The 24721-nt window shown below is 43.0% G+C and overlaps 1 protein-coding gene across 1 annotated transcript; it reads right to left on the reverse strand.

Moving 5' to 3' along the window:
- Positions 1-1062: 1062 nt before the first annotated feature.
- On the reverse strand, positions 1063-23528 carry LOC112222917 (voltage-dependent calcium channel gamma-4 subunit-like). Its single transcript, XM_024385786.2, has 4 exons — positions 23032-23528; positions 3442-3525; positions 2491-2631; positions 1063-2300 (listed from the first exon to the last, which is right to left on the reverse strand). Exons 1-4 carry the CDS (start codon positions 23246-23248, stop codon positions 1753-1755), a joined length of 990 nt encoding a protein of 329 aa, XP_024241554.1. The 5' UTR covers positions 23249-23528; the 3' UTR covers positions 1063-1752.
- Positions 23529-24721: the final 1193 nt, after the last annotated feature.

A 24721-nucleotide genomic window follows, 5' to 3' on the forward strand; every position in this document is an offset into this window, starting at 1 on the left:
AACACTCAATAAAGACAATGTACGTTTGATTGAAATAAATCTACTATTTATATTGATTGGAATGTTATTCATGAAAAGGAGTTCAGTATTTCCATACATCCCCGTACTTATTTTCAATCTACAAAGGGTTAGTATTTGGATATTTACTAATAGTAAGAGTATGGCAGTGGGTCAGATAATAGTACAAACATACAGGTACACCAGTTCCCTCCAATACAAAGACCACAGAGGATAGATAGATGAGTATCACATAACAGTTGGAGAGAAGGATTAGAGTTACAAAATTCCAGTAAGTTTACCAAAATTCCCCGGTTTTAGAAGAACATTTGCTATCTAGGACCGAAAAGGGTTCTTCAGCTGTCCCCATATGGGAACCCTTTGAATAACCCTTTTTAGTTCCAGGTAGAACCTTTTGGGGTTTAATGTATACTGAACAAAAATATAAAATGCAACAATTTCAACGATTTTACTGAGTTACAGTTCATATAAGGAAATCAGCTAATTGAAATAACTTCGCTAGACCCTAATCTATGGATTTTACATGACTGGGGCACAGGCATGGATTGTCCTGGGAGGGAATAGGCCCAACCACTGGGTAGCCAGGCCCAGCCAATTACAATGAGTTTTTCCCCACAAAAGGGCTTTATTACAGACAGAAATACTCCTCAATTTCATCAGCTGTCCAGATGGCTGGTCTCACACGAATCTGCAGGTGAAGAAGCCGGATGTGGAGGTCATGGGCTGACATGGTTAGACGTGGTCTGCAGTTGTGAGGCCAGTTGGACGTACTGCCAAATTCTCTAAAGCGCTGGAGGCGGCTTATGGTAGAGAAATTAACATTCAATTATCTGGAAACAGCTCTGGGGGGACATTCCTGCAGTCAGCATGCCAATTGCACACTTCCTCAAAACTTGAGACATTTGTGGCATTGTGTTGTTTGACAAAACTGCACATTTTAGAGTGGCCTTTTATTGTGTCCAGCACAAGGTGCACCTGTGTAATGATCATGCTGTTTAATCAGCTTCTTGATATGCCACATCTGTCAGGTGGATGGATTATCTTGGCAAAGGAGAAATGTTCACTAACAGGGACGTAAACAAATTTGTGCACAACCTTTTAGAGAAATAAGCTTTTTGTGCGCATGGAACATTTCTGGGATCTTTTATGTTCATATTTTTTATTCAATATAGAACCCTTTCCAAAAGAGTTCTACCCGGAACCAAAAAAGGGTTCTGCTACAGCCAAAACAACTATTTTGGAACCCTTTCTCTGAGTGTAATCAGAATATTTAAAGTGTATTGAAAGTGTATTGAAAGTGTATAGCACCAGTTACAATGGCAAAACCCCTCAAGTGAGTTTTATCACTTGACAACATCAAAACAACAAGATATGAATACCATTTGTTGAGGGGTATGCAAAACACTATCATGTATCACAAAAGCATTGCTACTAAAGGTCTGGGTTTCTGTAGTCTTTTGTAAATGGACTTATATTAGCTTTACCAAAGGTTTTCGTAATAAACCTTAGGTAAGGTTCCATTTCTCCTCCACATCCAAACGAATACAGACGGCAATTTGTTATACCAAAGAAAAGAGCACACTCCATCATATGAACTATGACCTTTCAACATGGAAGATGGTCTGGGTTTTGTAGCTGCAACAATGATCCTGGGTCTTGTGCTGTCCAGCTGTTTCCTTTACAGTTTTGTGAAGTCTCCTGTATCCTTCCAAGTTCAGAGATGCGTTCCAACTCTCACACGGGAGTCGTTCTCCTGTTCACACCCTCCTTCAGATCTTTCTGGAAGCAGTTGTGGACCTGCAGGAAGCTTGAGTCACGCTCTGGACTACAGTACCCAGCTATCCCACTTTTCATAGTGTCCCTGCTGAGGGCGTACATGGAGATCCCACCCATGGGCATCCCAAAGCTTGCTCCACTTCCTACACCTGCTCCCCCTCCTCCTCCTCCTCCCATCTTCACCCCGACGGGTGAGGTCTCTCGGGACGGGTCGGTGGAGCGGGAACTGGAGCGTCGCCGCCGGTAACGGTAACTAGGGATACGGGAGTAGGGCGAGGTGGTTTTGATGAACTCACGCCTCGCCCGGCACCGCGTCTCCTTGTTCTTCTCGATGTAGATGTTGACAGCGAGAACGCCGACGGACTCGGCCACGATGAAGGACAGAGCTCCGAAGTAGAAAGACCAGCCGTATCCATAGCTGCCCTTGTTGTTCTCGTCCTTCTTGTCGCTGGGGTCACCGGCATTACTGGAGATGTAGACGATGATGCCGATGATGTTGCTTAGACCTGAGGAGATACATAGAGAGGTAGAAATGAGAGGTGCTTGGAGGGCCTTGACCATACAGTAGCTTAGTGTTTTCAAAAGTACATACAGTATATGTAAAATTAGTGGGTAATGTCTACTCCAAGGCAATGCTAAATATGCAGGGAATCGCCACCATTGCAATATTATTAATAGCTGTGTGACGTCACCTACCTGCAGCCACAAACAGGATGCCGGCGCTGAGCAGGATGTTGTTCCTACTGCTGTAGATCCTCCCAGCCCCGACACACAGTCCTCCCAGCAACAACAAGATGTTGCTCAGGATGGGGAAGAGGCTGGAGGCCCGCACTATACCTGTATAGTACACAGCAGTTAGGATGGTTAGCATGTTTGCAATGTTAGCATGACTACATCATTAGTATGTTTAGGATGATTAGCATGTTTCAGCATTAGCACGTTCAGCATCGTCACTAACTCTGTACATTTTCTGCTGTTATTGCATTATGGATGTACAGAGAAGTGTGCTAGTACTTTTAACATTGTTGTTAACGCACCATTTTGGCTGCTATTGCATTACATGCATGTAGCCAAATGTAAAGGACAAGACATTTTTGGCATCATCACTAACACACAGTTGAAACTATGACACAAGCCATTTCTTAGTTCTTAGCATTGTTTTAGAAATATATATTTTTAAGGTTGTTGCCAATACACAGCAGGCCATGTGCTAGCAGCGGTTAGCACACCCTAAATTTCTATTTATTTTTGATACTTACGTACAGTATATTTAAAACCAAATACTTTTAGACTTACTCAAGTAGTATTTTAACTGGGTGACTTTTACTTGAGTTATTTTCTAGTTATGTAACTTTACTTATCCTCAAGTATGGAAATTGGGTACTTTTTTCCACCACTGATGGCTCTATATAAACCCAGCACTTATGCCATCGGTCTCTCTCTCCATAGCTCCAATTACTGTCATGACATCATGCTGTTATGGACCAGGGGCAAGGGAGTATTGACAGATAAAGCACACCTTGTCCACCGACTACCATTGAGTATCTATGGGCAACTATTGAGTATCTACGGGCATTGTGTGCTTTTACACACAATGATAAAGGAGGAAAAGACATCTGGATGTGGTGGCGGGAGACAAGCACTTACGTAAGATGTATTCCGAGCTGTCTGTGTCATAGTTGTTATCTTCTGGGAAGTGATTGATCCGAAGACAGCTTCCTTTGTTGATCCCTGTGGAGTCCAAAGAACCACAGAAAGTCTTGTTAGAAAAGAGTGCACACTTCACAGAGAAGGGTCGAGACGTTGATTCCAGCTCATGCAGGTTAGTGGACATTTGAAACATGGCTAATGATTTTTATACAGTACCAGTCAAAAGCTTGGACACACCTACTCATTAAAAGGGTTTTTCTTTATTTTTACTATAATAGTGAAGACATTAAAACAATGAAATAACACATATGGAATCATGTAGTAACCAAAAAAGTGCTAAACAAATCCAAATATATTTGAGATTCTTCAACGTAGCCACACTTTGCATTCTCTCAACCAGCTTCATGAGGTAGTCACCTGGAATGCATTGCATTTAACAGGTGTGCCTTGTTAAAAATAATTTATTTCCTTCTTAATGCGTTTGAGCCAATCAGTTGTGTTGTGATAAGGTAGGGGTGGTCTACAGAAGATAGCCCTATTTGGTAAAAGACCAAGTCCATATTATGGCAATAACAGCTCAAATAAGCAAAGAGAAATGACAGTCCATCATTACTTTAAGACATGAAGGTCAGTCAATGCAGAACATTTCAATAACTTTAAAAGTTTCTTCAAGTGCAGTTGCAAAGAACATCAAACGCTATGATGAAACTGGCTCATGAGGACCGCCACAGGAAATTAAGACCAAAAGTTACCTCTGATGCAGAGGATAAGTTCATTAGAGTTACCAGCCCCAGAAATTGCAGCCCAAATAAATGCTTCAGAGTTCAAGTAACTGACATCTCAACATCAACTGTTCATAGGAGACTGCGTGAATCAGGCCTTCATGGTCAAATTGCTGCCTAGAAACCCCTACTAAAGGACACCAATAAGGAGGAGAGACTTGCTTGGGCCAAGAAACCCGAGCAATGGACATTAGACCAGTGGAAATCTGTCCTTTGGTCTGATGAGTCCAAATGTGAGATTTTTGGTTCCAACCGCCCATGTCTTTGTGAGACGTAGCGTAGATGAACAGATGATCTCCGCATGTGTGGTTCCCACCGTGAAGCATGGAGGAAGAGGTGTGATGGTGCTTTGCTGGTGACACTGTCAGAGATTCATTCAGTATTCAAGGCACACTTAACCAGCATTGTTACCACAGCGATACGCCATCCCATCTGGTCTGCGCTTAATGGGACTATCATTTGTTTTTCAACAGAACAATTACCCAAAACACACCTCCAGGCTGTGTAAAGGGCTATTTGACCAAGAAGGAGAGTGAAACAATCTGCATCAATGCTCAGTTTGAGTTAACAGTCACATGTACAGAGTTGCAGGTGCGATTGCAGGGCACAGTGAAAATCTTAGGCTTCGAGCTCCAACACGCAGGGGAGCAACAGGAGAAAGAATGTCCATAGGGGGAGTAGCAGGTAAGGTAAGTGAGAGTTGAGACAACACTACGCAACAACACTATACTAATCCAATGGTTGTACATGAACAATGTCTGCTCATTAGAAACATATACACTGCTCAAAAAATAAAGGGTACACTTAAACAACACAATGTAACTCCAAGTCAATCACACTTCTGTGAAATCAAACTGTCCACTTAGGAAGCAACACTGATTGACAATAAATTCCACATGCTGTTGTGCAAATGGAATAGACAACAGGTGGAAATTATAGGCAATTAGCAAGACACCCCCAATAAAGGAGTGGAGTGGAATCTGCAGGTGGTGACCACAGACCACTTCAGTTCCTATGCTTCCTGGCTGATGTTTTGGTCACTTATGAATGCTGGCGGTGCTTTCACTCTAGTGGTAGCATGAGACGGAGTCTACAACCCACACAAGTGGCTCAGGTAGTGCAGCTCATCCAGGATGGCACATCAATGCGAGCTGTGGCAAGAAGGTTTGCTGTGTCTGTCAGCGCAGTGTCCAGAGCATGGAGGCGCTACCAGGAGAAAGGCCAGTACATCAGGAGACGTGGAGGAGGCCGTAGGAGGGCAACAACCCAGCAGCAGGACCGCTACCTCCGCCTTTGTGCAAATAGGAGCAGGAGGAGCACTGCCAGAGCCCTGCAAAATGACCTCCAGCAGGCCACAAATGTGCATGTGTCTGCTCAAACGGTCAGAAACGGACTCCATGAGGGTGGTATGAGGGCCCGATGTCCACAGGTGGGGGTTGTGCTTACAGCCCAACACCGTGCAGGACATTTGGCATTTGCCAGAGAACACCAAGATTGGCAAATTCACCACTGGCGCCCTGTGCTCTTCACAGATAAAAGCAGGTTCACACTGAGCACATGTGACAGACGTGAGTCTGGAGACGCCGTGGAGAACGTTCTGCTGCCTGCAACATCCTCCAGCATGACCGGTTTGGCAGTGGGTCAGTCATGGTGTGGGGTGGCATTTCTTTGGGGGGGCCGCACAGCCCTCCATGTGCTCGCCAGAGGTAGCCTGACTGCTGTGAGGTACCGAGATGAGATCCTCAGACCTCTTGTGAGACCATATGCTGGTGCGGTTGGCCTTGGGTACTCCTAATGCAATACAATGCTAGACCTCATGTGGCTGGAATGTGTCAGGTCTGGGAGGAGATCCCTCAGGAGACCATCCGCCACCTCATCAGGAGCATGCCCAGGCATTGTAGGGAGGTCATACAGGCACGTGGAGGCCACACACACTACTGAGCCTCATTTTGACTTGTTTTAAGGACATTACATCAAAGTTGGATCAGCCTGTAGTGTGGTTTTCCACTTCAATTTTGAGTGTGACTCCAAATCCAGACCTCCATTGGTTGATAAATTTGATTTCCATTGATAATTTTTGTGTGATTTTGTTGTCAGCACATTCAACTATGTAAAGAAAAAAGCATTTAATAAGAATATTTCATTCATTCAGATCTAGGATGTGTTATTTTAGTGTTCCCTTTATTTTTTTGAGCAGTGTATTATATCTCATGCCATGTCACAGTGGAAGTGAAGCTAAAATGGCTCCCAATACTCAATGCACTTCTGTGTTGAGCTGTAAATCTTAGAGATTGCAGTTGTCATACATTGGGGTTTCTTAATTGTCATAATTAAAAATAACAATACAAATGTATTGCCAAAGAAGACATGCCTATTATAATGCAGACTATTTTGTTACACTGATTTTCATACAAAACAAACAATTTAACCTGTGAATTATTAATTTATATAAAATGATTGTCAAATCTGCAAGGGACATTTTCTGTCACTGCCAGGAAATGATGTATTCTAGTGGTTAGGGTGTACCACAGTTAGACAGTCCATTTTCAATATACACCTCCCACCACTAGGGGCAGCAGCGGCCAGACCAGGTGATTTTTAAGTGCCAACAAGGTTAAGAAAGAGTAATTGCATTTCGTTCTGAACAGAACCATATTTTTTTCCCTTTCCGTTCCACTGTTCCACCCTGTAAAATAAAGTTCTGAACCGGTTCTAACCCCACACAAGTGATGGTTTATATTGTTCCTTTCTGTTCCTTTTTAAACCTCTGATTTGTTTACATTTAGCTCAACATTAAATTAATTCACCAATCAGTGAGGATAAAGCAGCTTGCTATGGAGTGTGATGGACAGACAACTGTAGGGCTTGAGATGACAACTGAAATTTTGCGTATTGGGAAAGAGGTTGGAGGAGGCTTGGCTTGAAGAGCTTATTGACATGCATTATCTGAATTAGGCCCACAGAATTATACATTCAGAGGAGCGGCTTCTATGGAGGAACTTTGAATGTCTTTGAACTTCAGAGAGTTGGCTAAACGTTCAACCCGAGCTAGCTAAGAAGCTGTGTGTGCAGAGCGGCACCAGAATTAAAAACACAACTTATCTTTTTGTAGTTAATAAATCCAATGTGAAACGTGATAACATTAGTATCCTTAACTAGCATTGAAAAAGTTAATTCTAATTAAATAAATAACTTCACCCTAATTTCTGAATCCCGCTTGTAACGTCAGTAGGCTACAGTAGCTTTGGAAGGGGAGGGGCGGGTAGCCTACACAAGCGCGCACACATTGGCAGAAATGTTCAGATGGCACATAGACACCTGAGTGACAGAGTAAGGGCTTTGTTGCATTTCTTTGTGGGACTGCAAAAAAATGCCCGGAACTTAAAACTTTGTTACATGCACCAAATACAACAGGTGTAGACCTTACTGTGAAATGCTTCATTACAAGCCCTTAACTCTATTTTCTTAAAACTGCATTGTTGGTTAAGTAAATATTTACTACATAAACTAAAGTTGAAAAAAAGTTGAAGAATAACTCAATAAAATAAGAATAATGAGGCTATATACAAGGGATACCGGTACCGAGTCAACGTGCAGGGGTACAGGTTAGTCAATGTCATTTTTTACATGTAGGTAGGAGTAAAGTGATTATGCATAGATAATAAACATCGAGTAGTATTGGGGATTTTCCAGTACCTATACTGTTTTCTTCAAATATTTCTACGACAGTAGCAGCAGTGTAAAAACAAAAGAGGGGGGTGTCAATGCAAAGATTTCAGGTGGCCATTTGATTAATTGTTCAGCATTCTTATAGCTTGGGGGTAGAAGCTGTAAAAGAACGTTCTTAGCTGGTTCCCATGCTTTAAACAGAACGGTTCTGTTCCCGGAAGAGTATAGATCACTTTCGTTCCCGGTTCTGATTCTGTTCCTACAAATTTTTTGTTATTTTCTGTTCTGTTCCCTGAACTGGTTCCAACCCTTGCTTACAGGTACAGTTGAAGTCGGAAGTTTACATACACTTAGGTTGAAGTCATTAAAACTAGTTTTTCAAACACTCCACAAATGTCTTGTTAACAAACTATAGTTTTGGCAAGTCAGTTAGGACATCTACTTTGTGCATGACAAGTCATTTTTCCAACAATTGTTTACAGACAGATTATTTCACTGTATCACAACTCCAGTGGGTCAGAAGTTTAAATACAATAAGTTGACTGTGCCTTTAAACAGCTTGGTAAATTCCGGAGAATTATCTCATGGTTTTAGAAGCTTCTGATAACCTAATTGACATCATTTGAGTCAATTGGAGGTGTACCTGTGGATGTATTTCAAGGCCTACCTTCAAACTCAGTTCCTCTTTGCTTGACATCATGGGAAAATCTAAAGAAATCAGACCTCAGAAAAAAAATTGTAGACCTCCACAAGTCTGGTTCATCCTTGGGAGCAATTTCCAAACGCCTGACGTTACCACGTTCACCTGTACAAACAATAGTACGCAAGTATAAACACGATGGGACCACGCAGCTGTCATACTGCTCAGGAAGGAGACGCGTTCCGTCTCCTAGAGATGAACATACTTTAGGGAGAAAAGTGCAAATCAATCCCAGAACAACAGCAAAGGACCTTGTGAAGATGCTGGAGGAAACAGGTACAAAAGTATCTATATCCACAGTAAAACGAGTCCTATATCGACATAACCTGAAAGGCCACTCAACAAGGAAGAAGCCACTGCTCGAAAACCGCCATAAAAAAGCCAGACTACGATTTGAAACTGCACATGGGGACAAAGATCGTACTTCTTGGAGAAATTTCCTCTGGTCTGATGATACAAAAATAGAACTGTTTGGCCATAATGACCATGTTTGGAGGAAAAAGGGGGATGCTTGCAAGCCGAAGAACACCATCCCAACCGTGAAGCACCAGGGTGGCAGCATCATGTTTTGGTGGGGCTTTGCTGCAGGAGGGACTGGTGCACTTCCCAAAATAGATGGCATCATGAGGACAGAAAATTATATGGATATATTGAAGCAACATCTCAAGACATCAGTCAGGAAGTTCAAGCTTGGTCGCAAATGGGTCTTCCAAATGGACAATAACCCCAAGCATTGTTCCAAAGTTGTGTCAAAATGGCTTAAGGACAACAAAGTCAAGGTATTGGAGTGGCCATCCAGAAAGCCCTGACCTCAATCTTATAGAACATTTGTGGGCAGAACTGAAAAAGCGTGTGAGTGCAAGGATGCCTAAAAACCTCACTCAGTTACACCAGCTCTGTTTTTTTATTTCACCTTTATTTAACCAGGTATGCTAGTTGAGAACAAGTTCTCATTTACAACTGCGATCTGGCCAAGATAAAGAAAAGCAGTGCGACACAAAACAACTGAGTTACACGTGGGATAAACAAGTGTACAGTCAATAACAATAGAAAAAAAGAGTCTATATACAGTGTGTGCAAATGGCGTAAGGAGGTAAGGCAATAAAGACCATAGTAGCAAAGGAATTACAATTTAGCAAATTACCACGAGTGATAGATGAGCAGATGATGTGCAAGTAGAAATACTGATGTGCAAGAGAGCAGAAAAGTAAATAAAAACAATATTGGGATGAGGTAGGAAGATTGGGTGGGCTATTTACAGATGGGCTATGTACAGCTGCAGTGATCGGTTAGCTGCTCAGATAGCTGATGTTTAAAGTTAGTGAGGGAAATACAAGTCTCCAGCTTCAGCGATTTTTGTAATTCGTTCCAGTCCCTGGCAGCAGAGAACTGGAAGGAAAGGTGGCCAAATTAGGTGTTGGCTTTGGGGATGACCAGTGAAATACACCTGTTGGAGCGTGTGCAACGGGTGGGTGTTGTTATCGTGACCAGTGAGCTGAGATAAGGCGGAGCTTTACCTAGCATAGACTTATAGATGACCTGGAGCCAGTGGCGATGAATATGTAGCGAGGGCCAGCCGACTAGAGCATACAGGTCGCAGTGGTGGGTGGTATAAGGGGCTTTGGTAGCAAAACGGATGGCACTGTGATAGACAGCATCCAGTTTGCTGAGTAGAGTATTGGAAACTATTTTGTAGATGACATCACCAAAGTTGAGGATCGGTAGGATAGTCAGTTTTACTAGGGTAAGTTTGGCAGTGTGAGTGGAGGCTTGTTGCGAAATAGAAAGCCGATTCTAGATTTGTTTTTGGATTGGAGATGTTTAATATGAGTCTGGAAGGAGAGTTTACAGTCTAGCCAGACACCTAGGTATTTGTAGTTGTCCACATATTCTAGGTCTGAACCGTCCAGAGTAGTGATGCTAGTCAGGAGGGCGGGTGCAGGCATTGAACGGTTGAAAAGCATGCATTTGGTTTTCCTAGTGTTTAAGAGTAGTTAGAGGCCAGGGAAGGAGTGTTGAATGGCATTGAAGCTCGTTTGGAGGTTAGTTAACACAGTGTCCAGAGAAGGGCCAGATGTATACAGAATAGTGTCGTCTGTGTAGAGGTGGTCAGGGAATCACCCGCAGCAAGAGCGACATCGTTGATATATACAGAGAAAAGAGTCAGCTCCTCTGTCAGGAGGAATGGGCCAAAATTCACCCAACTTATTGTGGGAAGCTTGTGGAAGGCTACCCGAAACGTTTGACTTAAGTTAAATAATTTAAAAGCAATGCTACCAAATACTAATTGAGTATGTAAACTTCTGACCCACTGGGAATGTGATGAAAGAAATAAAAGCTGAAATAAAGAATTCTCTACAATTATTCTGACATTTCACATTCTTAAAATAAAGTGGTGATCCTAACTGACCTAAGACAGGGAATTTTTACTAGGATTAAATGTCAGGAATTGTGAAAAACTGAGTTTAAATGTATTTGGCTAAGGTGTATGTGAACTTCCGACTTCAACTGTAGGTGCAAGTGATTGACAGACAATGGTGGAGTGAGAGGTAAATTGAGTAGCCTCCCATCCCAGAACGGTTTTCCTGTGTTTGTTTGGACACTTTTAATTTGATATGCCCGTTTGTTTATTTTTTTAGATTGCCATTTAGGTCACTATCGGTGAACATTGAAAAACTGCTTGGGCTGGCAGATCAAGCTTAACCTGAACCCTGGCGAGTACACAGTCTGCCATAAAGACACATGCATTGCTTAACCGACTTTCATGTGAAATGCACACATTTATATCAGATTATGAAGGACTTAGGTAAACTTAGGTCCCCTAGACGTAGCAAGCTTAGTTTCACCTCCATATTTGAAACCAACCGAGGACAGGAAAGTCAGTCTGCACACCCACAAAAGAGTTCTGATGTTCTTCAGCCCCAAGGCACCTTCCATTGAAAGAGTTTGACTCTTGGTTAAGAAAATGTTCTCTGCACTTTTAAGGGAATAAAACATGGCGGTGACATGAATATTGAAACGTTTCTCACTTTTCCACTGAAACTGCTGCCTCAACCAGAGGTTGGGAAGTCAAGTGTGCGAATGAACAGAGGCTTACTTCACGCTTGGACTTAATTCACTCTAAAACAGATAATCATTTATGAGACAAGATAGTAATGTAAACATGCCTTTTAAGTGGTTTATTTGTCTGTGTGTGGTGATTCTATTTTTCTATGACTGGTATCTCTAAGGCAGATTTGTATTCTTCCCCTCTAATCAGGAACTGATTCAGGACACCAGGTGAGTGGAATCTATGGGCAATCAGTGCATTTAATAGCTAACCAGACTATGGCATTGAACCTTTTTTACACTGCCTCATTGCAAACTCACTGTACTCTACCCACACTGACACACACAACACACTCTCCACATACACTGCTGCTACTTTGTTTATTATCTATCCTGATTGCCTCGTCACGTTTACCCCGACCTACATATTCCCTCAACTACCACTACCTAATTTGCTCCCAAGTGGCGCAGCGGTCTAAGGCAGTGCATCTCTTTTTTTTGTGCGTGTGTTTTTTTGTTGTTGAATTTTCCCCCTTTTTTCCCCCAATTTCATGGTATCCAATTGTTGTAGTAGCTACTATCTTGTCTCATCGCTACAACTCCCGTACGGGCTCGGGAGAGACGAAGGTTGAAAGTCATGCGTCCTCCGATACACAACCCAACCAGCCGTACTGCTTCTTAACACAGCGCGCATCCAACCAGGAAGCCAGCCTCACCAATGTGTCGGAGGAAACACCATGCACCTGGCAACCTTGGTTAGCGCGCACTGCGCCCGGCCCGCCACAGGAGTCGCTGGTGCGCGATGAGACAAGGACATCCCTACCGACCAAGCCCTCCCTAACCCGGATGACGCTAGGCCAATTGTGCGTCGCCCCACGGACCTCCCGGTCGCGGCCGGTTACGACAGAGCCTGGGCGCAAACCCAGGGACTCTGATGGCACAGCTGGCGCTGCAGTACAGCGCCCTTAACCACTGCGCCGCCACCCGGGAGGCCAAGGCAGTGCATCTCAGTGATAGAGGCGTCACTACAGACCATGGTTCGCTTCCAGGCTGTATCACAAGTGATTGGGAGTCCCATAGGGCGGCGCACAGTTGGCTCCGCATCCTCCGATTTATGGTTTGGCTGGGGTAGGCAGTCATTGTAAATAATCATTTATTCTTAACTGACTTGACTAGTTAAATAAAGGTTCAATAAATAAAATCCAAAATACCCCTGCACATTTATTCGGTACCAGGACTCCTTGTATACAGCATAGTTATTATTATTTATAGTGTTACTATTTATATTTTTATTTGAAAATGTTCTTACTTTTTAACTCTGCATTGTTGGGAAAGGGCTTGTAAGCATTTTGCGGTACGGAGCAACTACCACCAAACAGTCTCCACTGTCACAATGGAAATCAATGAGAAAGCTACGACCAGGACACCCAACTTAGAAGGGACTGAGAGACCCCTAAAACGCCTCGAAAATGGACCCCCTGGTCTGGGCACAACCCCCACATTGTGGACCACTGCCCCAGACACGCCCTGGGCCCAAAAGCAGCCACACTCCAATTTGAAACGCACATAAAACAGCTGGAGTGCACCGCTCTCTAACACATTGTATAGCCCATGGGAGAACAGTGACACTATCACCCAACAGCACTGGGAAAATAGAAAAACACCTCACAGGAACAAAACTCTGGGCTGGTTACAACCCCAACATAGGAGACTTCTACCTCCTATAGCCCCAGGAGTCTAACTCACACTCACAAGGAACCAAGGCCAACAGAACACAACAAGAGCCCACCGCTCTCTATTGCTACAATGGAAGTCTATGGGAAAATCGATAACATAGATGGCTGAATTCACAGACATCCTAAGAACTTCAAAATACTTCCAAAATGGACCCCCTGGTCTGGGCACCTATCTAACATGGTAAACCACTGCCCCAAACACCCCCTGGGCCTGTCTGTAGTTAGCGCTAATGTGAGTACCCACAATAGCTGTCTGTAGTCAGCTCTGATGTGAGTACCTCCAATAGCTGTCTGTAGTCAGCTCTGATGTGAGTACCTCCAATAGCGGTCGGTTGTCAGCTCTGATGTGAGTACCTCCAATAGCTGTCTGTAGTCAGCTCTGATGTGAGTACCCCCAATAGCTGTCTGCAGTCAGCTCTGATGTGAGTACCTCCAATAGCTGTCTGCAGTCAGCTCTGATGTGAGTACCTCCAATAGCTGTCTGTAGTCAGCTCTGATGTGAGTACCCCCAATAGCTGTCTGCAGTCATGGCATAGACTATTTCCCTCTGGCTCATAGTGAATGTCAGCTCAGGTGTTAATTACATTTACAAGTCAAGTATAATGCGTTTGTCGACAATCCCGGTCAAGCTGATCTCAAATAGCTGTTGTAATGACAGCCTGGCTACTGAGCATGGAGAGAGAGAGACCAAGTTACCCAGACTGCACTGGTCTCTCTGGGCCTCCCAACGCCTCTGTATTTGTCTGTCTTACTGATAATATGGGATTGAAGAGACACACACTCCTTAATGCTTGTAGTGGGTCAGAAGCCATTAATTGCAATTTAAATGACTGGTTAGGGTGTTCAACTCAGGGATGCAGACTGGCGAGGGCCCAAAAATAATACTTTTTTTTGCATGCAAAACATCTGTGTGAAGCTGTTAACGTCTCTGTTAGCCCCGTCTTGCAGGACAAAAATCTGTCCCTGATATTCACTCCTATACTCAATATAACACATTTAACTTCACACCGTTTACTGTATAATACACTGAACAAAAAATATAAATGCAACATGCAACGATTTTACTGAGTTACAGTTGATATGGAAATCAGTCAATTGAAATAAATAAATTAGGCCCTAATCTATGGATTTCACATGACTGGGAATACAGATATGCATCTGTTGGTCAAAGATACCTTAAAAAGGGTGGTGGATCAGAAAAACAGCCAGTATCTGGTGTGACCACCATTTGCCTCAGAGTTGATCAGGCTGTTCATTGTGGCCGGTGGAAGGTTGTCTCACTCCTCTTCAATGACTGTGCAAAGTTCCTGGATATTGGCGGAAACTGGAACACGCTGTCGTGCACGTCGATCCAGAGCATCCCAAACATGCTCAATGGGTGACATGTCTGGTGAGTATGCAGGTCATGGAAGAACTAGGATACTTTCAGCTTCCAGGAATTGTGTATATATCCTTGCAACATGGGGTTGTGTATTATCATGCTGAAACATGAGGTGATGGCATGACAATGGACCTCAGGATCTTGTCACGGTATCTTTGTGCATTCAAATTGCCAACAATAAAATGCAATTGTGTTCATTGTCCATAGCTTATGCCTGCCCATTCCATAACCCCACCACCACCACGAGGCACTCTGTTCACAACGTTGACATAAGCAAACCACTCGCTCACACAACGCCATGTGTTCTGCCATCTGCCCGGTACAGTTGAAACCAAGATTAAATCTGTGAAGAGCACACTTCTCCAGCGCGCCAGTGGTCATCGGCGGTGAGTATTTGCCCACTGAAGTCGTTTACGAAGTCGAACTGCAGTCAGGCCAAGACCCTGGTGAGGAAGACGAGCACACAGATGAGCTTTGCTGAGATGGTTTCTGACAGTTTATGCAGAAATTCTGGATGTGGAGGTCCTGGGGTGGCGTGGTTACACATAGTCTGCAGTTGTGAGGCCGGATGGACGTAACAACATTGGAGGCGGCTTATGGTAGAAAAATTAACATTCAATTATCTGGCAACAGCTCTGGTGGACATTCCTGCAGTCAGCATGTCAATTGCATGCTCCCTCAACTTGAGACATCTGTGGCATTATTGTGTGACAACACTGCACATTTTAGTGGCCTTGTATTGTCCCCAGCACAAGGTGCACCTGTGTAATGATCATGCTGTTTAATCAGCTTCTTCATATGCCACACCTGTCGGGTGAATGGATTATCTTGGCAAAGGACAGACGCTCACTTACATAACTGTTAACAAATGTGTGCACAAATTGAGAGAAATAAGCTTTTTGTGCAGATGGAACATTTCTGGGATCTTTTTATTTCAGCTCATGAAACAAACACGTTACATGTTGCCTTTAGAGTTTTGTTCAGTATAGAATAGGCTATGCCTACTGCAGAAAATAGCTGATTTGCTCATATCCATAGGCAGGAGGAATGTAGTAAGGTCCGGAATATACAGTTCGAAGTCGGAAGTTTACATACACCTTATCCATATACATTTAAACTCAGTTTTTCACAATTCCTGACATTTAGTCCTAGTACAAATTCCCTGTTTTAGGAGTAGTTAGGATCACCACTTTACTTTAAAAATGTGAAATGTCAGAATAATAGTAGAGAGAATTCTTTATTTCAGCTTTTATTTCTTTCATCACATTCCCAGAGGGTCAGAAGTTTACATACACTCAATTAGTATTTGGTAGCATTGCCTTCAAATTGTTTAACTTGGGTCAAACTTTTAACTTCGGGTAGCCTACTACAAGCTTTCCACAATAAGTTGGGTGAATTTTGGCCCATTCCGCCTGACAGAGCTGGTATAACCGAGTCAGGTTTGTAGGCCTCCTTGCTAGCACACACTTTCAGTTTTGACCACACATTTTCTATAGGATGAGGTCAGGGCTTTGTGATGGCAACTTCAATACCTTGAGTTTGTTGTCCTTAAGCCATTTTGCCACAACTTTGGAAGTATGCTTGGAGTCATTGTCCATTTGGAAGACCTATGGGGCGGCAGGGTAGCCTAGTGGTTAGAGAGCATTGGACAAGTTCATATCCCCGAGCTGACAAGGTACAAATCTGTCGTTCTGCCCCTGAACAGGCAGTTAACCCACTGTTCCTAGGCCGTCATTGAAAGTAAGAATTTGTTCTTAACTGACTTGCCTAAAGGTACAATTTAAAAATGTAAAAAATTTGCGACCAAGCTTTAACATTCTGACATGTTTTGAGATGTTGCTTCAATATATCCACATAATTTTCCGTCCTCATGATGCCATCTACTTTGTGAAGTGTACCAGTGCCTCTTGCAGCAAAGCATCCCCACAACATGATCCTGCCACCCCCATGCTTCATGGTTGGGATGGTGTTCTTTGGCTTGCAAGCCTCCCCCTTTTTCCTCCAAACAAAACGATGGTCATTATGGCCAAACAGTTCTATATTTGTTTCATCAGACCAGAGGACATTTCTCAAAAAAAGTACAATCTTTGTCCCCATTGCAAACCGTAGTCTGGCTTTTTTATGGTGGTTTTGGAGCAGTGGCTTCTTCCTTACTGAGCAGCCTTTCAGGTTATGTCAATATAGGACTCATTTTACTGTGGACATAGATATTTTTGTACCCGTTTCCTCCAGCATCTTCACACGGTTCTTTGCTGTTGTTCTGGGATTGATTTGCACTTTTCGCACCAAAGTATGTTCATCTCTAGGAGACAGAATGCGTCCCCTTCCTGAGCGGTATGACGGCTGCGTGGTCCCATAGCGTACTATTGTTTGTACAGATGAATGTGGTACCTTCAGGCGTTTGGAAATTGCTCCCAAGGATGAACCAGACTTGTGGAGGTCTACAATTTTTTTTCTGAGGTCTTGGTTGATTTCTTTTGATTTTCCCATGATGTCAAGCAAAGAGGAATTGAGTTTAAAGGTAGGCCTTGAAATACATCCACAGGTACACCTCCAATTGACTCAAATTATGTCAATTAGCCTATCAGAATCTTCTAAAGCCATGACATCATTTTCTGAAATTTTCCAAGCTGTTTAAAGGCACAGTCAACTTAGTGTATGTAAACTTCTGACCCACTGGAATTGTGATACAGTAAATTATAAGTTAAAAAATCTGTCTGTAAACAATTGTTGGAAAAATTACTTGTGTCATGCACAAAGTAGTTGTCCTAACCGACTTGCCAAAACTATAGTTTGTTAACAGGAAATGTGTGGAGTGGTTGAAAAACGAGTTATGTAAACTTCTGACTTCAACTGTAAATGCATCTGTAAATGCATATTGATCTGCACTTCATTGTGGCAGTAAGGGGAAAACACCATCTTTAGCTTACCTTTCAGATAACTTTATGCGGTATATTTCCACACATACTTACTCTACCTCCCTGTCTCACACATATCCTCTCTCTCTCTTACACACAGACTCACATCACTCTCTATTTCTTGACATGAATTGTAGCCCAATGTTCTAACAAAACCCTAAGAAGGTATCACTCAGCCTATAGAAGTCAGCTAAGCACACAGACTCATGATTTACCCAGGATATTTACAGGGAGATATCATTAGCATTGGTTCTGGTGTACGCTGTAGCATTGGATACAGGGCAGTACTCAATCTAAAATTGCCTCAAGGTCTCGCTCACACACACACGGCTCCCAACTTAGAAAAGTTAGGCACCAAACAGAATTGAAGGAACACCAGAAAAATATAGATTTTTGATTTAAGACACAGTTTAGAATTATTTATATAAGGCATATGCATCTTACCTTTGAAGCACCATCTCTTTGAGTAGGTTATCATTTCCTTTTTCATTCTTCCTGTGCAATCCACATTTGTGCATAGCCTATTGGTCAAGTTAACAGGTTGTTTAGGTAACAAGGTAGTTTATCAAAACAACAATCAGCGGCCTGAGTAGTTTAAAATGGCCCGCAACGTGGTTTATGAAATTATATAAAACGTGAGACGTGGTTTTCAACGATATAAAAGGTGCAAGCATGACTGTCACTGTGCTCCGCTTTCCCTCTATGGCACTGGGGCTGCGTGACTAGCCTGACCTCATTGACTAGAGGTAACAAAATTAGCTAAATCCGGGACACTCAAATTAGTATATGTGATGTTTGGTATGGTTATATAAGACCGATAGTTACTTAAGGCAAAAACAAAAGTAGGGTGGTTGGGCGGGCATATAACGAACTTTCTAGCAAACCAAAGGTTGCGAGTTTGAATGTCATCACGGATAACTTCAGCATTTTAGCAACTTTTCAACTACTTACTACTTTTTAGCTACTTTGCAACTTCTTAGCATGTTAGCTAACCCTAACCTTAACCATAAACCCTAGCCTAGCTTCTGTTAGCAAGCTAGCTAATGTTAGCCACCTAGCTAGAATTTGTAACATATACACTGCTCAAAAATATAAAGGGAACACTTATACAACACAATGTAACTCCAAGTCAATCACACTTCTGTGAAATCAAACTGTCCACTTAGGAAGCAACACTGATTGACAATAAATTTCACATGCTGTTGTGCAAATGGAATAGACAACAGGTGGAAATTATAGGCAATTAGCAAGACACCCCCAATAAAGGAGTGGTTCTGCAGGTGGTGACCACAGACCACTTCTCAGTTCCTATGCTTCCTGGCTGATGTTTTGGTCACTTTTGAATGCTGGCGGTGCTTTCACTCTAGTGGTAGCATGAGACGGAGTCTACAACCCACACAAGTGGCTCAGGTAGTGCAGCTCATCCAGGATGGGACATCAATGCGAGCTGTGGCAAGAAGGTTCGCTGTGTCTGTCAGCGTAGTGTCCAGAGCATGGAGGTGCTACCAGGAGACAGGCCAGTACATCAGGAGACGTGGAGCAGCAGGACCGCTACCTCCGCCTTTGTGCAAGGAGGAGCAGGAGGAGCACTGCCTCCAGCAGGCCACAAATGTGCATGTGTCTGCTGAAACGGTCAGAAACAGACTCCATGAGGGTGGTATGAGGGCCCGACGTCCACAGGTGGGGGTTGTGCTTACCAGCCCAACACCGTGAGGACGTTTGGCATTTGCCAGAGAGCACCAAGATTGGCAAATTCGCCACTGGCGCCCTGTGCTCTTCACAGATGAAAGCAGGTTCACACTGAGCACATGTGACAGACGTGAGTCTGGAGACGCCGTAGAGAACGTTCTGCTGCCTGCAACATCCTCCAGCATGACCGGTTTGGCGGTGGGTCAGTCATGGTGTGGGGTGGCATTTCTTTGGGGGGCCGCACAGCCCTCCATGTGCTCGCCAGAGGTAGCCTGACTGCCATTAGGTACCGAGATGAGATCCTCAGACCCCTTGTGAGACCATATGCTGGAGCGGTTGGCCCTGGGTTCCTCCTAATGAAAGATAATGCTAGACCTCATGTGGCTGGAGTGTGTCAGCAGTTCCTGCAAGAGGAAGGCATTGATGCTATGGACTGGCCCGCCCGTTCCCCAGACCTGAATCCAATTGAGCACATCTGTGACATCATGTCTCGCTCCGTCCACCAACGCCATGTTGCACCACAGACTGTCCAGGAGTTGGCGGATGCTTTAGTCCAGGTCTGGGAGGAGATCCCTCAGGAGACCATCCGCCACCTCATCAGGAGCATGCCCAGGCGTTGTAGGGAGGTCATACAGGCACGTGGAGGCCACACACACTACTGAGCCTCATTTTGACTTGTTTTAAGGACATTACATCAAAGTTGGATCAGCCTGTAGTGTGGTGTTCCACTTTAATTTTGAGTGTGACTCCAAATCCAGACCTCCATGTGTTGATACATTTGATTTCCATTGATACTTTTTGTGTGATTTTGTTGTCAGCACATTCAACTATGTAAAGAAAAAAGTATTTAATAAGAATATTTCATTCATTCAGATCTAGGATGTGTTATTTTAGTGTTCCCTTTATTTTTTTGAGCAGTATATATATACTGCTCAAAAGTACTGCCCCCCCCCTACACACATATTTTCAGATCACTGATCAAAGAGATTGTCTAAGAAAGGAAGCCATCTTAGACAATTGGAACACAGCTGATATGTTTGACCCGTTGGCCTAATAAAGTTGGTGATGAGAGAGATAAACATATGAAGAGAGCGGGAGAGAAGGGGAGTTTCTCTCCCGTCTGTCAGTCATTACTAGTTACCACAGCCAAAGTCATAAACCCTGCCTATTTCTACAATTTCTCATCATAAAATGTGATTTAAAATCTAAACACACTACTAACCTAAGCTTACATTTTTACGATATAGACCATTTTGTCTTTGTGCCTGTGGTTACTAGTGGAAACTCTGTCTGTCTGCCTGCGAGACAACAGTGCATCCTTTATTACTCAGCATAGCTTTGCCATGGCAACCTCCTCCTGGTGCCCAAGAAGCACATTTCATGCCTACATCTCAGAGGAGCCCTTTGACACCCTACTAACTCATTCATACAGGGACTGGCGGGACGTGCGTACACACAGCACAATGTTTTGAAACCCCCAAAATGTGTTTTGCTAGCTATAAACAGTCTCTCACAGCCCCCCTTTGCTTATTACAAACATCATTCAATGATTACCTCACAGTTCAAAACACCCAACAAGACCCATGTAACATCTTCATTGTCATCAAGAAGTCTTTCTTATTCAGTCTGGAAAGCAACAATAGCTATTCAAAATCAAATGCCATTCAATAACACAAAGAAGGAACACCTCAGAGCGAGATTGACAGTCATTCAACAGGTGTCTATCTACTTAGACGGAAGGAAATAAGACCCCTCTCACTCTCTTTGAAGCACGTCATCTCGTCTCCTGTCGACACAGGAAGGAAGCGCTAGTTAGGTGGGAGTTCTTGTTTGATTTAAGGCGAGCTGTGAAGAAGGCTCAAATTGTTCCGTGCGCGTCTTAAACGCCTCCCCCTATGCTCTCACGCAGCGAAGAACATGTTTTTCAAGGCACTAAATAAAGAGCTTTACATGTGGAACACTTCGTTAAAGAGGAGAGTAGTGTGAGGGCAATTTAGTAACTTACTAGTTTGCTACATACATGTTGTGTCACGTTAGGGGTTGGAGAAAAGTTAGGGAAAGTATAGAGGGTTGAGAAAGAGAAAGCGGATTGGGTTGGTAATGTTGCCTCTTGACATTGTGTTGCCCAGCTGTGGACATGCATGGAATAGCAATGATTGAGAAATGTATTTTTTGTCCATCTTGACTTCTCTCGCTCTCTCTCTCTCTGTGTTAGTATTCTTCTTTGCCAATGAATAATTTCATTTAGCAGTCTGTAGCTTGTAATTCACGCTGTTAACTCAAAACATATTGACTGTGGAAGTTGAAATGGTCTTCTCCAGTTGCGTTAGTTCTCTCATCGCTTTCCGCCACGCTTTCTGAAGACACGTTTCAGCGCCACGCACAATGGACAGCACAAAATCAGCCGGCTCGACTTTCAGACACTTCATGCGCACTTGATTAGACTTTGAAAAAACGCGTTTTATGCAATGCTTCACTTACTAGCCTACAGAATAAACAACGTCAAATAATATTTACCTAACAAATCACTTTTGTATCATATAGCAAGGTTTGATAATAAAAATCTTAAGTGGAAGTGTCCATTATACCCCGGGACAATTCACTTAAATGCAATTCACTTCGCTAGAGAATCATTTCTCAATCTCAACACTACAGCGGTTAGCTGCGGCATATTTATTAACGTTGTTGATTTCGCGTAAAGTGACGCAAGTAACATGGAAGAGCTGGCTAGTGGCTACTTCAATGGAGAATAGTAAATAACTGGGGTTTGGTAGGGAAAAGTAGAGACCCTAAATCCAATAATTATCCATCATGTCATTTATATGCTATATTGATCTGGATGTGACCAAATCGAAGGACACCACTTAACATATTGATCGTATTGATTAAGATGTATTGATAGATACAAAGCTCAGCACCTGGCTCAAATGGGTAGACATTATTAATTAATTTGACTGAATATTTCATTGCTGTGCCACTCTTTTAGCAAAGATTTGAATTTGATCAAAGTTAAACCTATTTGCAGATAACTATTTCTAAATCTCACCCGTGTTTCCATAGCAATGTCTTAGGTGTAGTTGCCAAGCAACAGCATCACGTACACTGAACTGGATGGACAAAGAACCGCCGTTTGGAGAAGCGCATCTAAACAATCTGAAGTTGAACTCGTAGTTGTGCACTCCTAAAAGTAACAGCCATTGATTATAAACGGGTTGAGTAGGCTATGAACTAGTTCTATTGCACATTTCCATACAGCCATGCATTATGCGTGTACAGTATATGGTAACGAGGCCACGTCATATCCGAAGCGAATTCATAAAGTAGGTATAATACATTGCATTACGCACAGGGATACATAATGGTATAACGCGCCCACAATTATAGCCTACATCTCCAGCTGCACTACGCGTTCCAAGACCTCTGTTCTATCAAAACGTCCTAACAACTTTTCACTCTGTGCATGGACAGTTTATTTCAGTATAGTTGTTTTCCCTCAAACGCCCCCAACAAAGTCTTATCATAATACACTATGCTAACTAAAAACGGGTGTCACAAACTAAACATGTACTACTTTTACGCACTTCAATGATTCATACATCAGATACTTTCCTATATTAACCAAATGAAAAACTCAAAAGTAAAGACCAGAAAGCTGACAAAGTACCTTCTATACAACAAATCCGCCACAGCCCGGAGTGCGTCAGGTCGCCTCTAGTTTTCTTGGGTTGCATGTCCTCCGTGGTGACATTGGTGGCGTTACATATGTACGCCCGAGAATAGAGCCAGTAGTCGGTCCCAATAGCTATTGTCATCAGACTGAAAGCTGCAAAAGCGCCCACGATGGTCAACAGTATCTGACACCCACGGTCACACCACGCCATGGCGCCTCATAATAATCCACAACGGGATACAAACACACTAAAGAACCACGCAGCAGAATATGGCTATCGTTGGTGGTTTTTTTCTAGAACATCACTTTCATGTAAACTTCAACTGGATTGCTTCTTAATGGGTAAGTTCAGTAGCTTTTTCCTTTGCACGCTTCTCGAGGATTTAATTCCCCAAAGTTCACATTGCAGAAGTCGTTGATTCCTCCACAGGTTGAATTTTATAAACTTGCACGTTTCTTGACGAAGGATGTTTTTCGATGTGCGATTAGCTTTCACTTCTCAACTGAATTGATTTGCCAAGAGCGCAAGATCTTCTACCAAGACCACACCTCCTTCTATTCAACTAACCAATGAGCGACGACAATGATCGGTCTCGAGTCAACATCAGAAAGATACTACATAACAACTGATCTAAACACCCATATCCCATTGAAGAAGAAAAAATGAAAATATACTGAAATAAATAAACGCAACATGCAGCAATTTCTAAGATTTTACTGAGTTGCAGTTCATATAAAGAAATCTGTCAATTTAAATACATTAAATAGGCCCTAATCTATTAATTTCACATGACTGGGAATACAGATATGTGTCTGTTAGTCACAGATACATTTAAAAAAATGTAGGGGCGTGGATCAGAAAACCAGTCAGTATCTGGTGTGACCACCATTTGCCTCATGCAGCACAACACCTCTCCTTTGCATAACGTTGATCAGGCTGTTGATTGTGGCCTGTGGAGTGATGTCCCACTCCTCTTTAATGGCTGTGCGAAGTTGCTGGACATTGGTGGGAACTGGAACATACGTCGATCCAGAGCATTCCAAACATGCTCAATTGGTGACATGACTGGAACATGAACTGGGACATTTTCAGCTTCCTGGAATAGTGTACAGATATTTGCTACATGGGGGCGTGCATTATCATGCTGAAACATGAGGTGATGGCAGCGGATGAATGACACTACAATGGGCCTCAGGATCTCGTCACGGTATCTCTGTGCATTCAAATTGCCATTGAAAAATATGCAATTGTGTTCTTTGTCCGTAGCTTATGCCTGCCCATACCATAACCCCACCGCCATGGGGCACTCAGCAAACCACTCGCCTACACGACACTATACACGTGGTCTGCGGTTGTGAGGCCAGTTGAATGTGCTGACAAATACTCTAAAATGACGTTGGAGGCAGGTTATGGTATAGAAATGAACATTCAATTCTCTGGCAACAGCTCTGATGGACAGTCAGCATGCCATTTGCACACTCCTTCAAAACTTGAGACATTTTAGAGTGGCTTTTTATTGTCCCCAGCACAAGGTGTACCTATGTAATGATCCTGCTGTTTAATCAGCTTCTTGATATGCCACAACTGTCAGGTGGATGGATGATCTTGGCAAAGGAGAAATGCTCACTAACAAGGATGTAAACAAATTTGTACACAAAATTTGAGTTAAATAAGGTTTTTATG

The sequence above is a fragment of the Oncorhynchus tshawytscha genome, linkage group LG02, assembly GCF_018296145.1.
Source record: "Oncorhynchus tshawytscha isolate Ot180627B linkage group LG02, Otsh_v2.0, whole genome shotgun sequence".
NCBI lineage: Eukaryota > Metazoa > Chordata > Actinopteri > Salmoniformes > Salmonidae > Oncorhynchus > Oncorhynchus tshawytscha.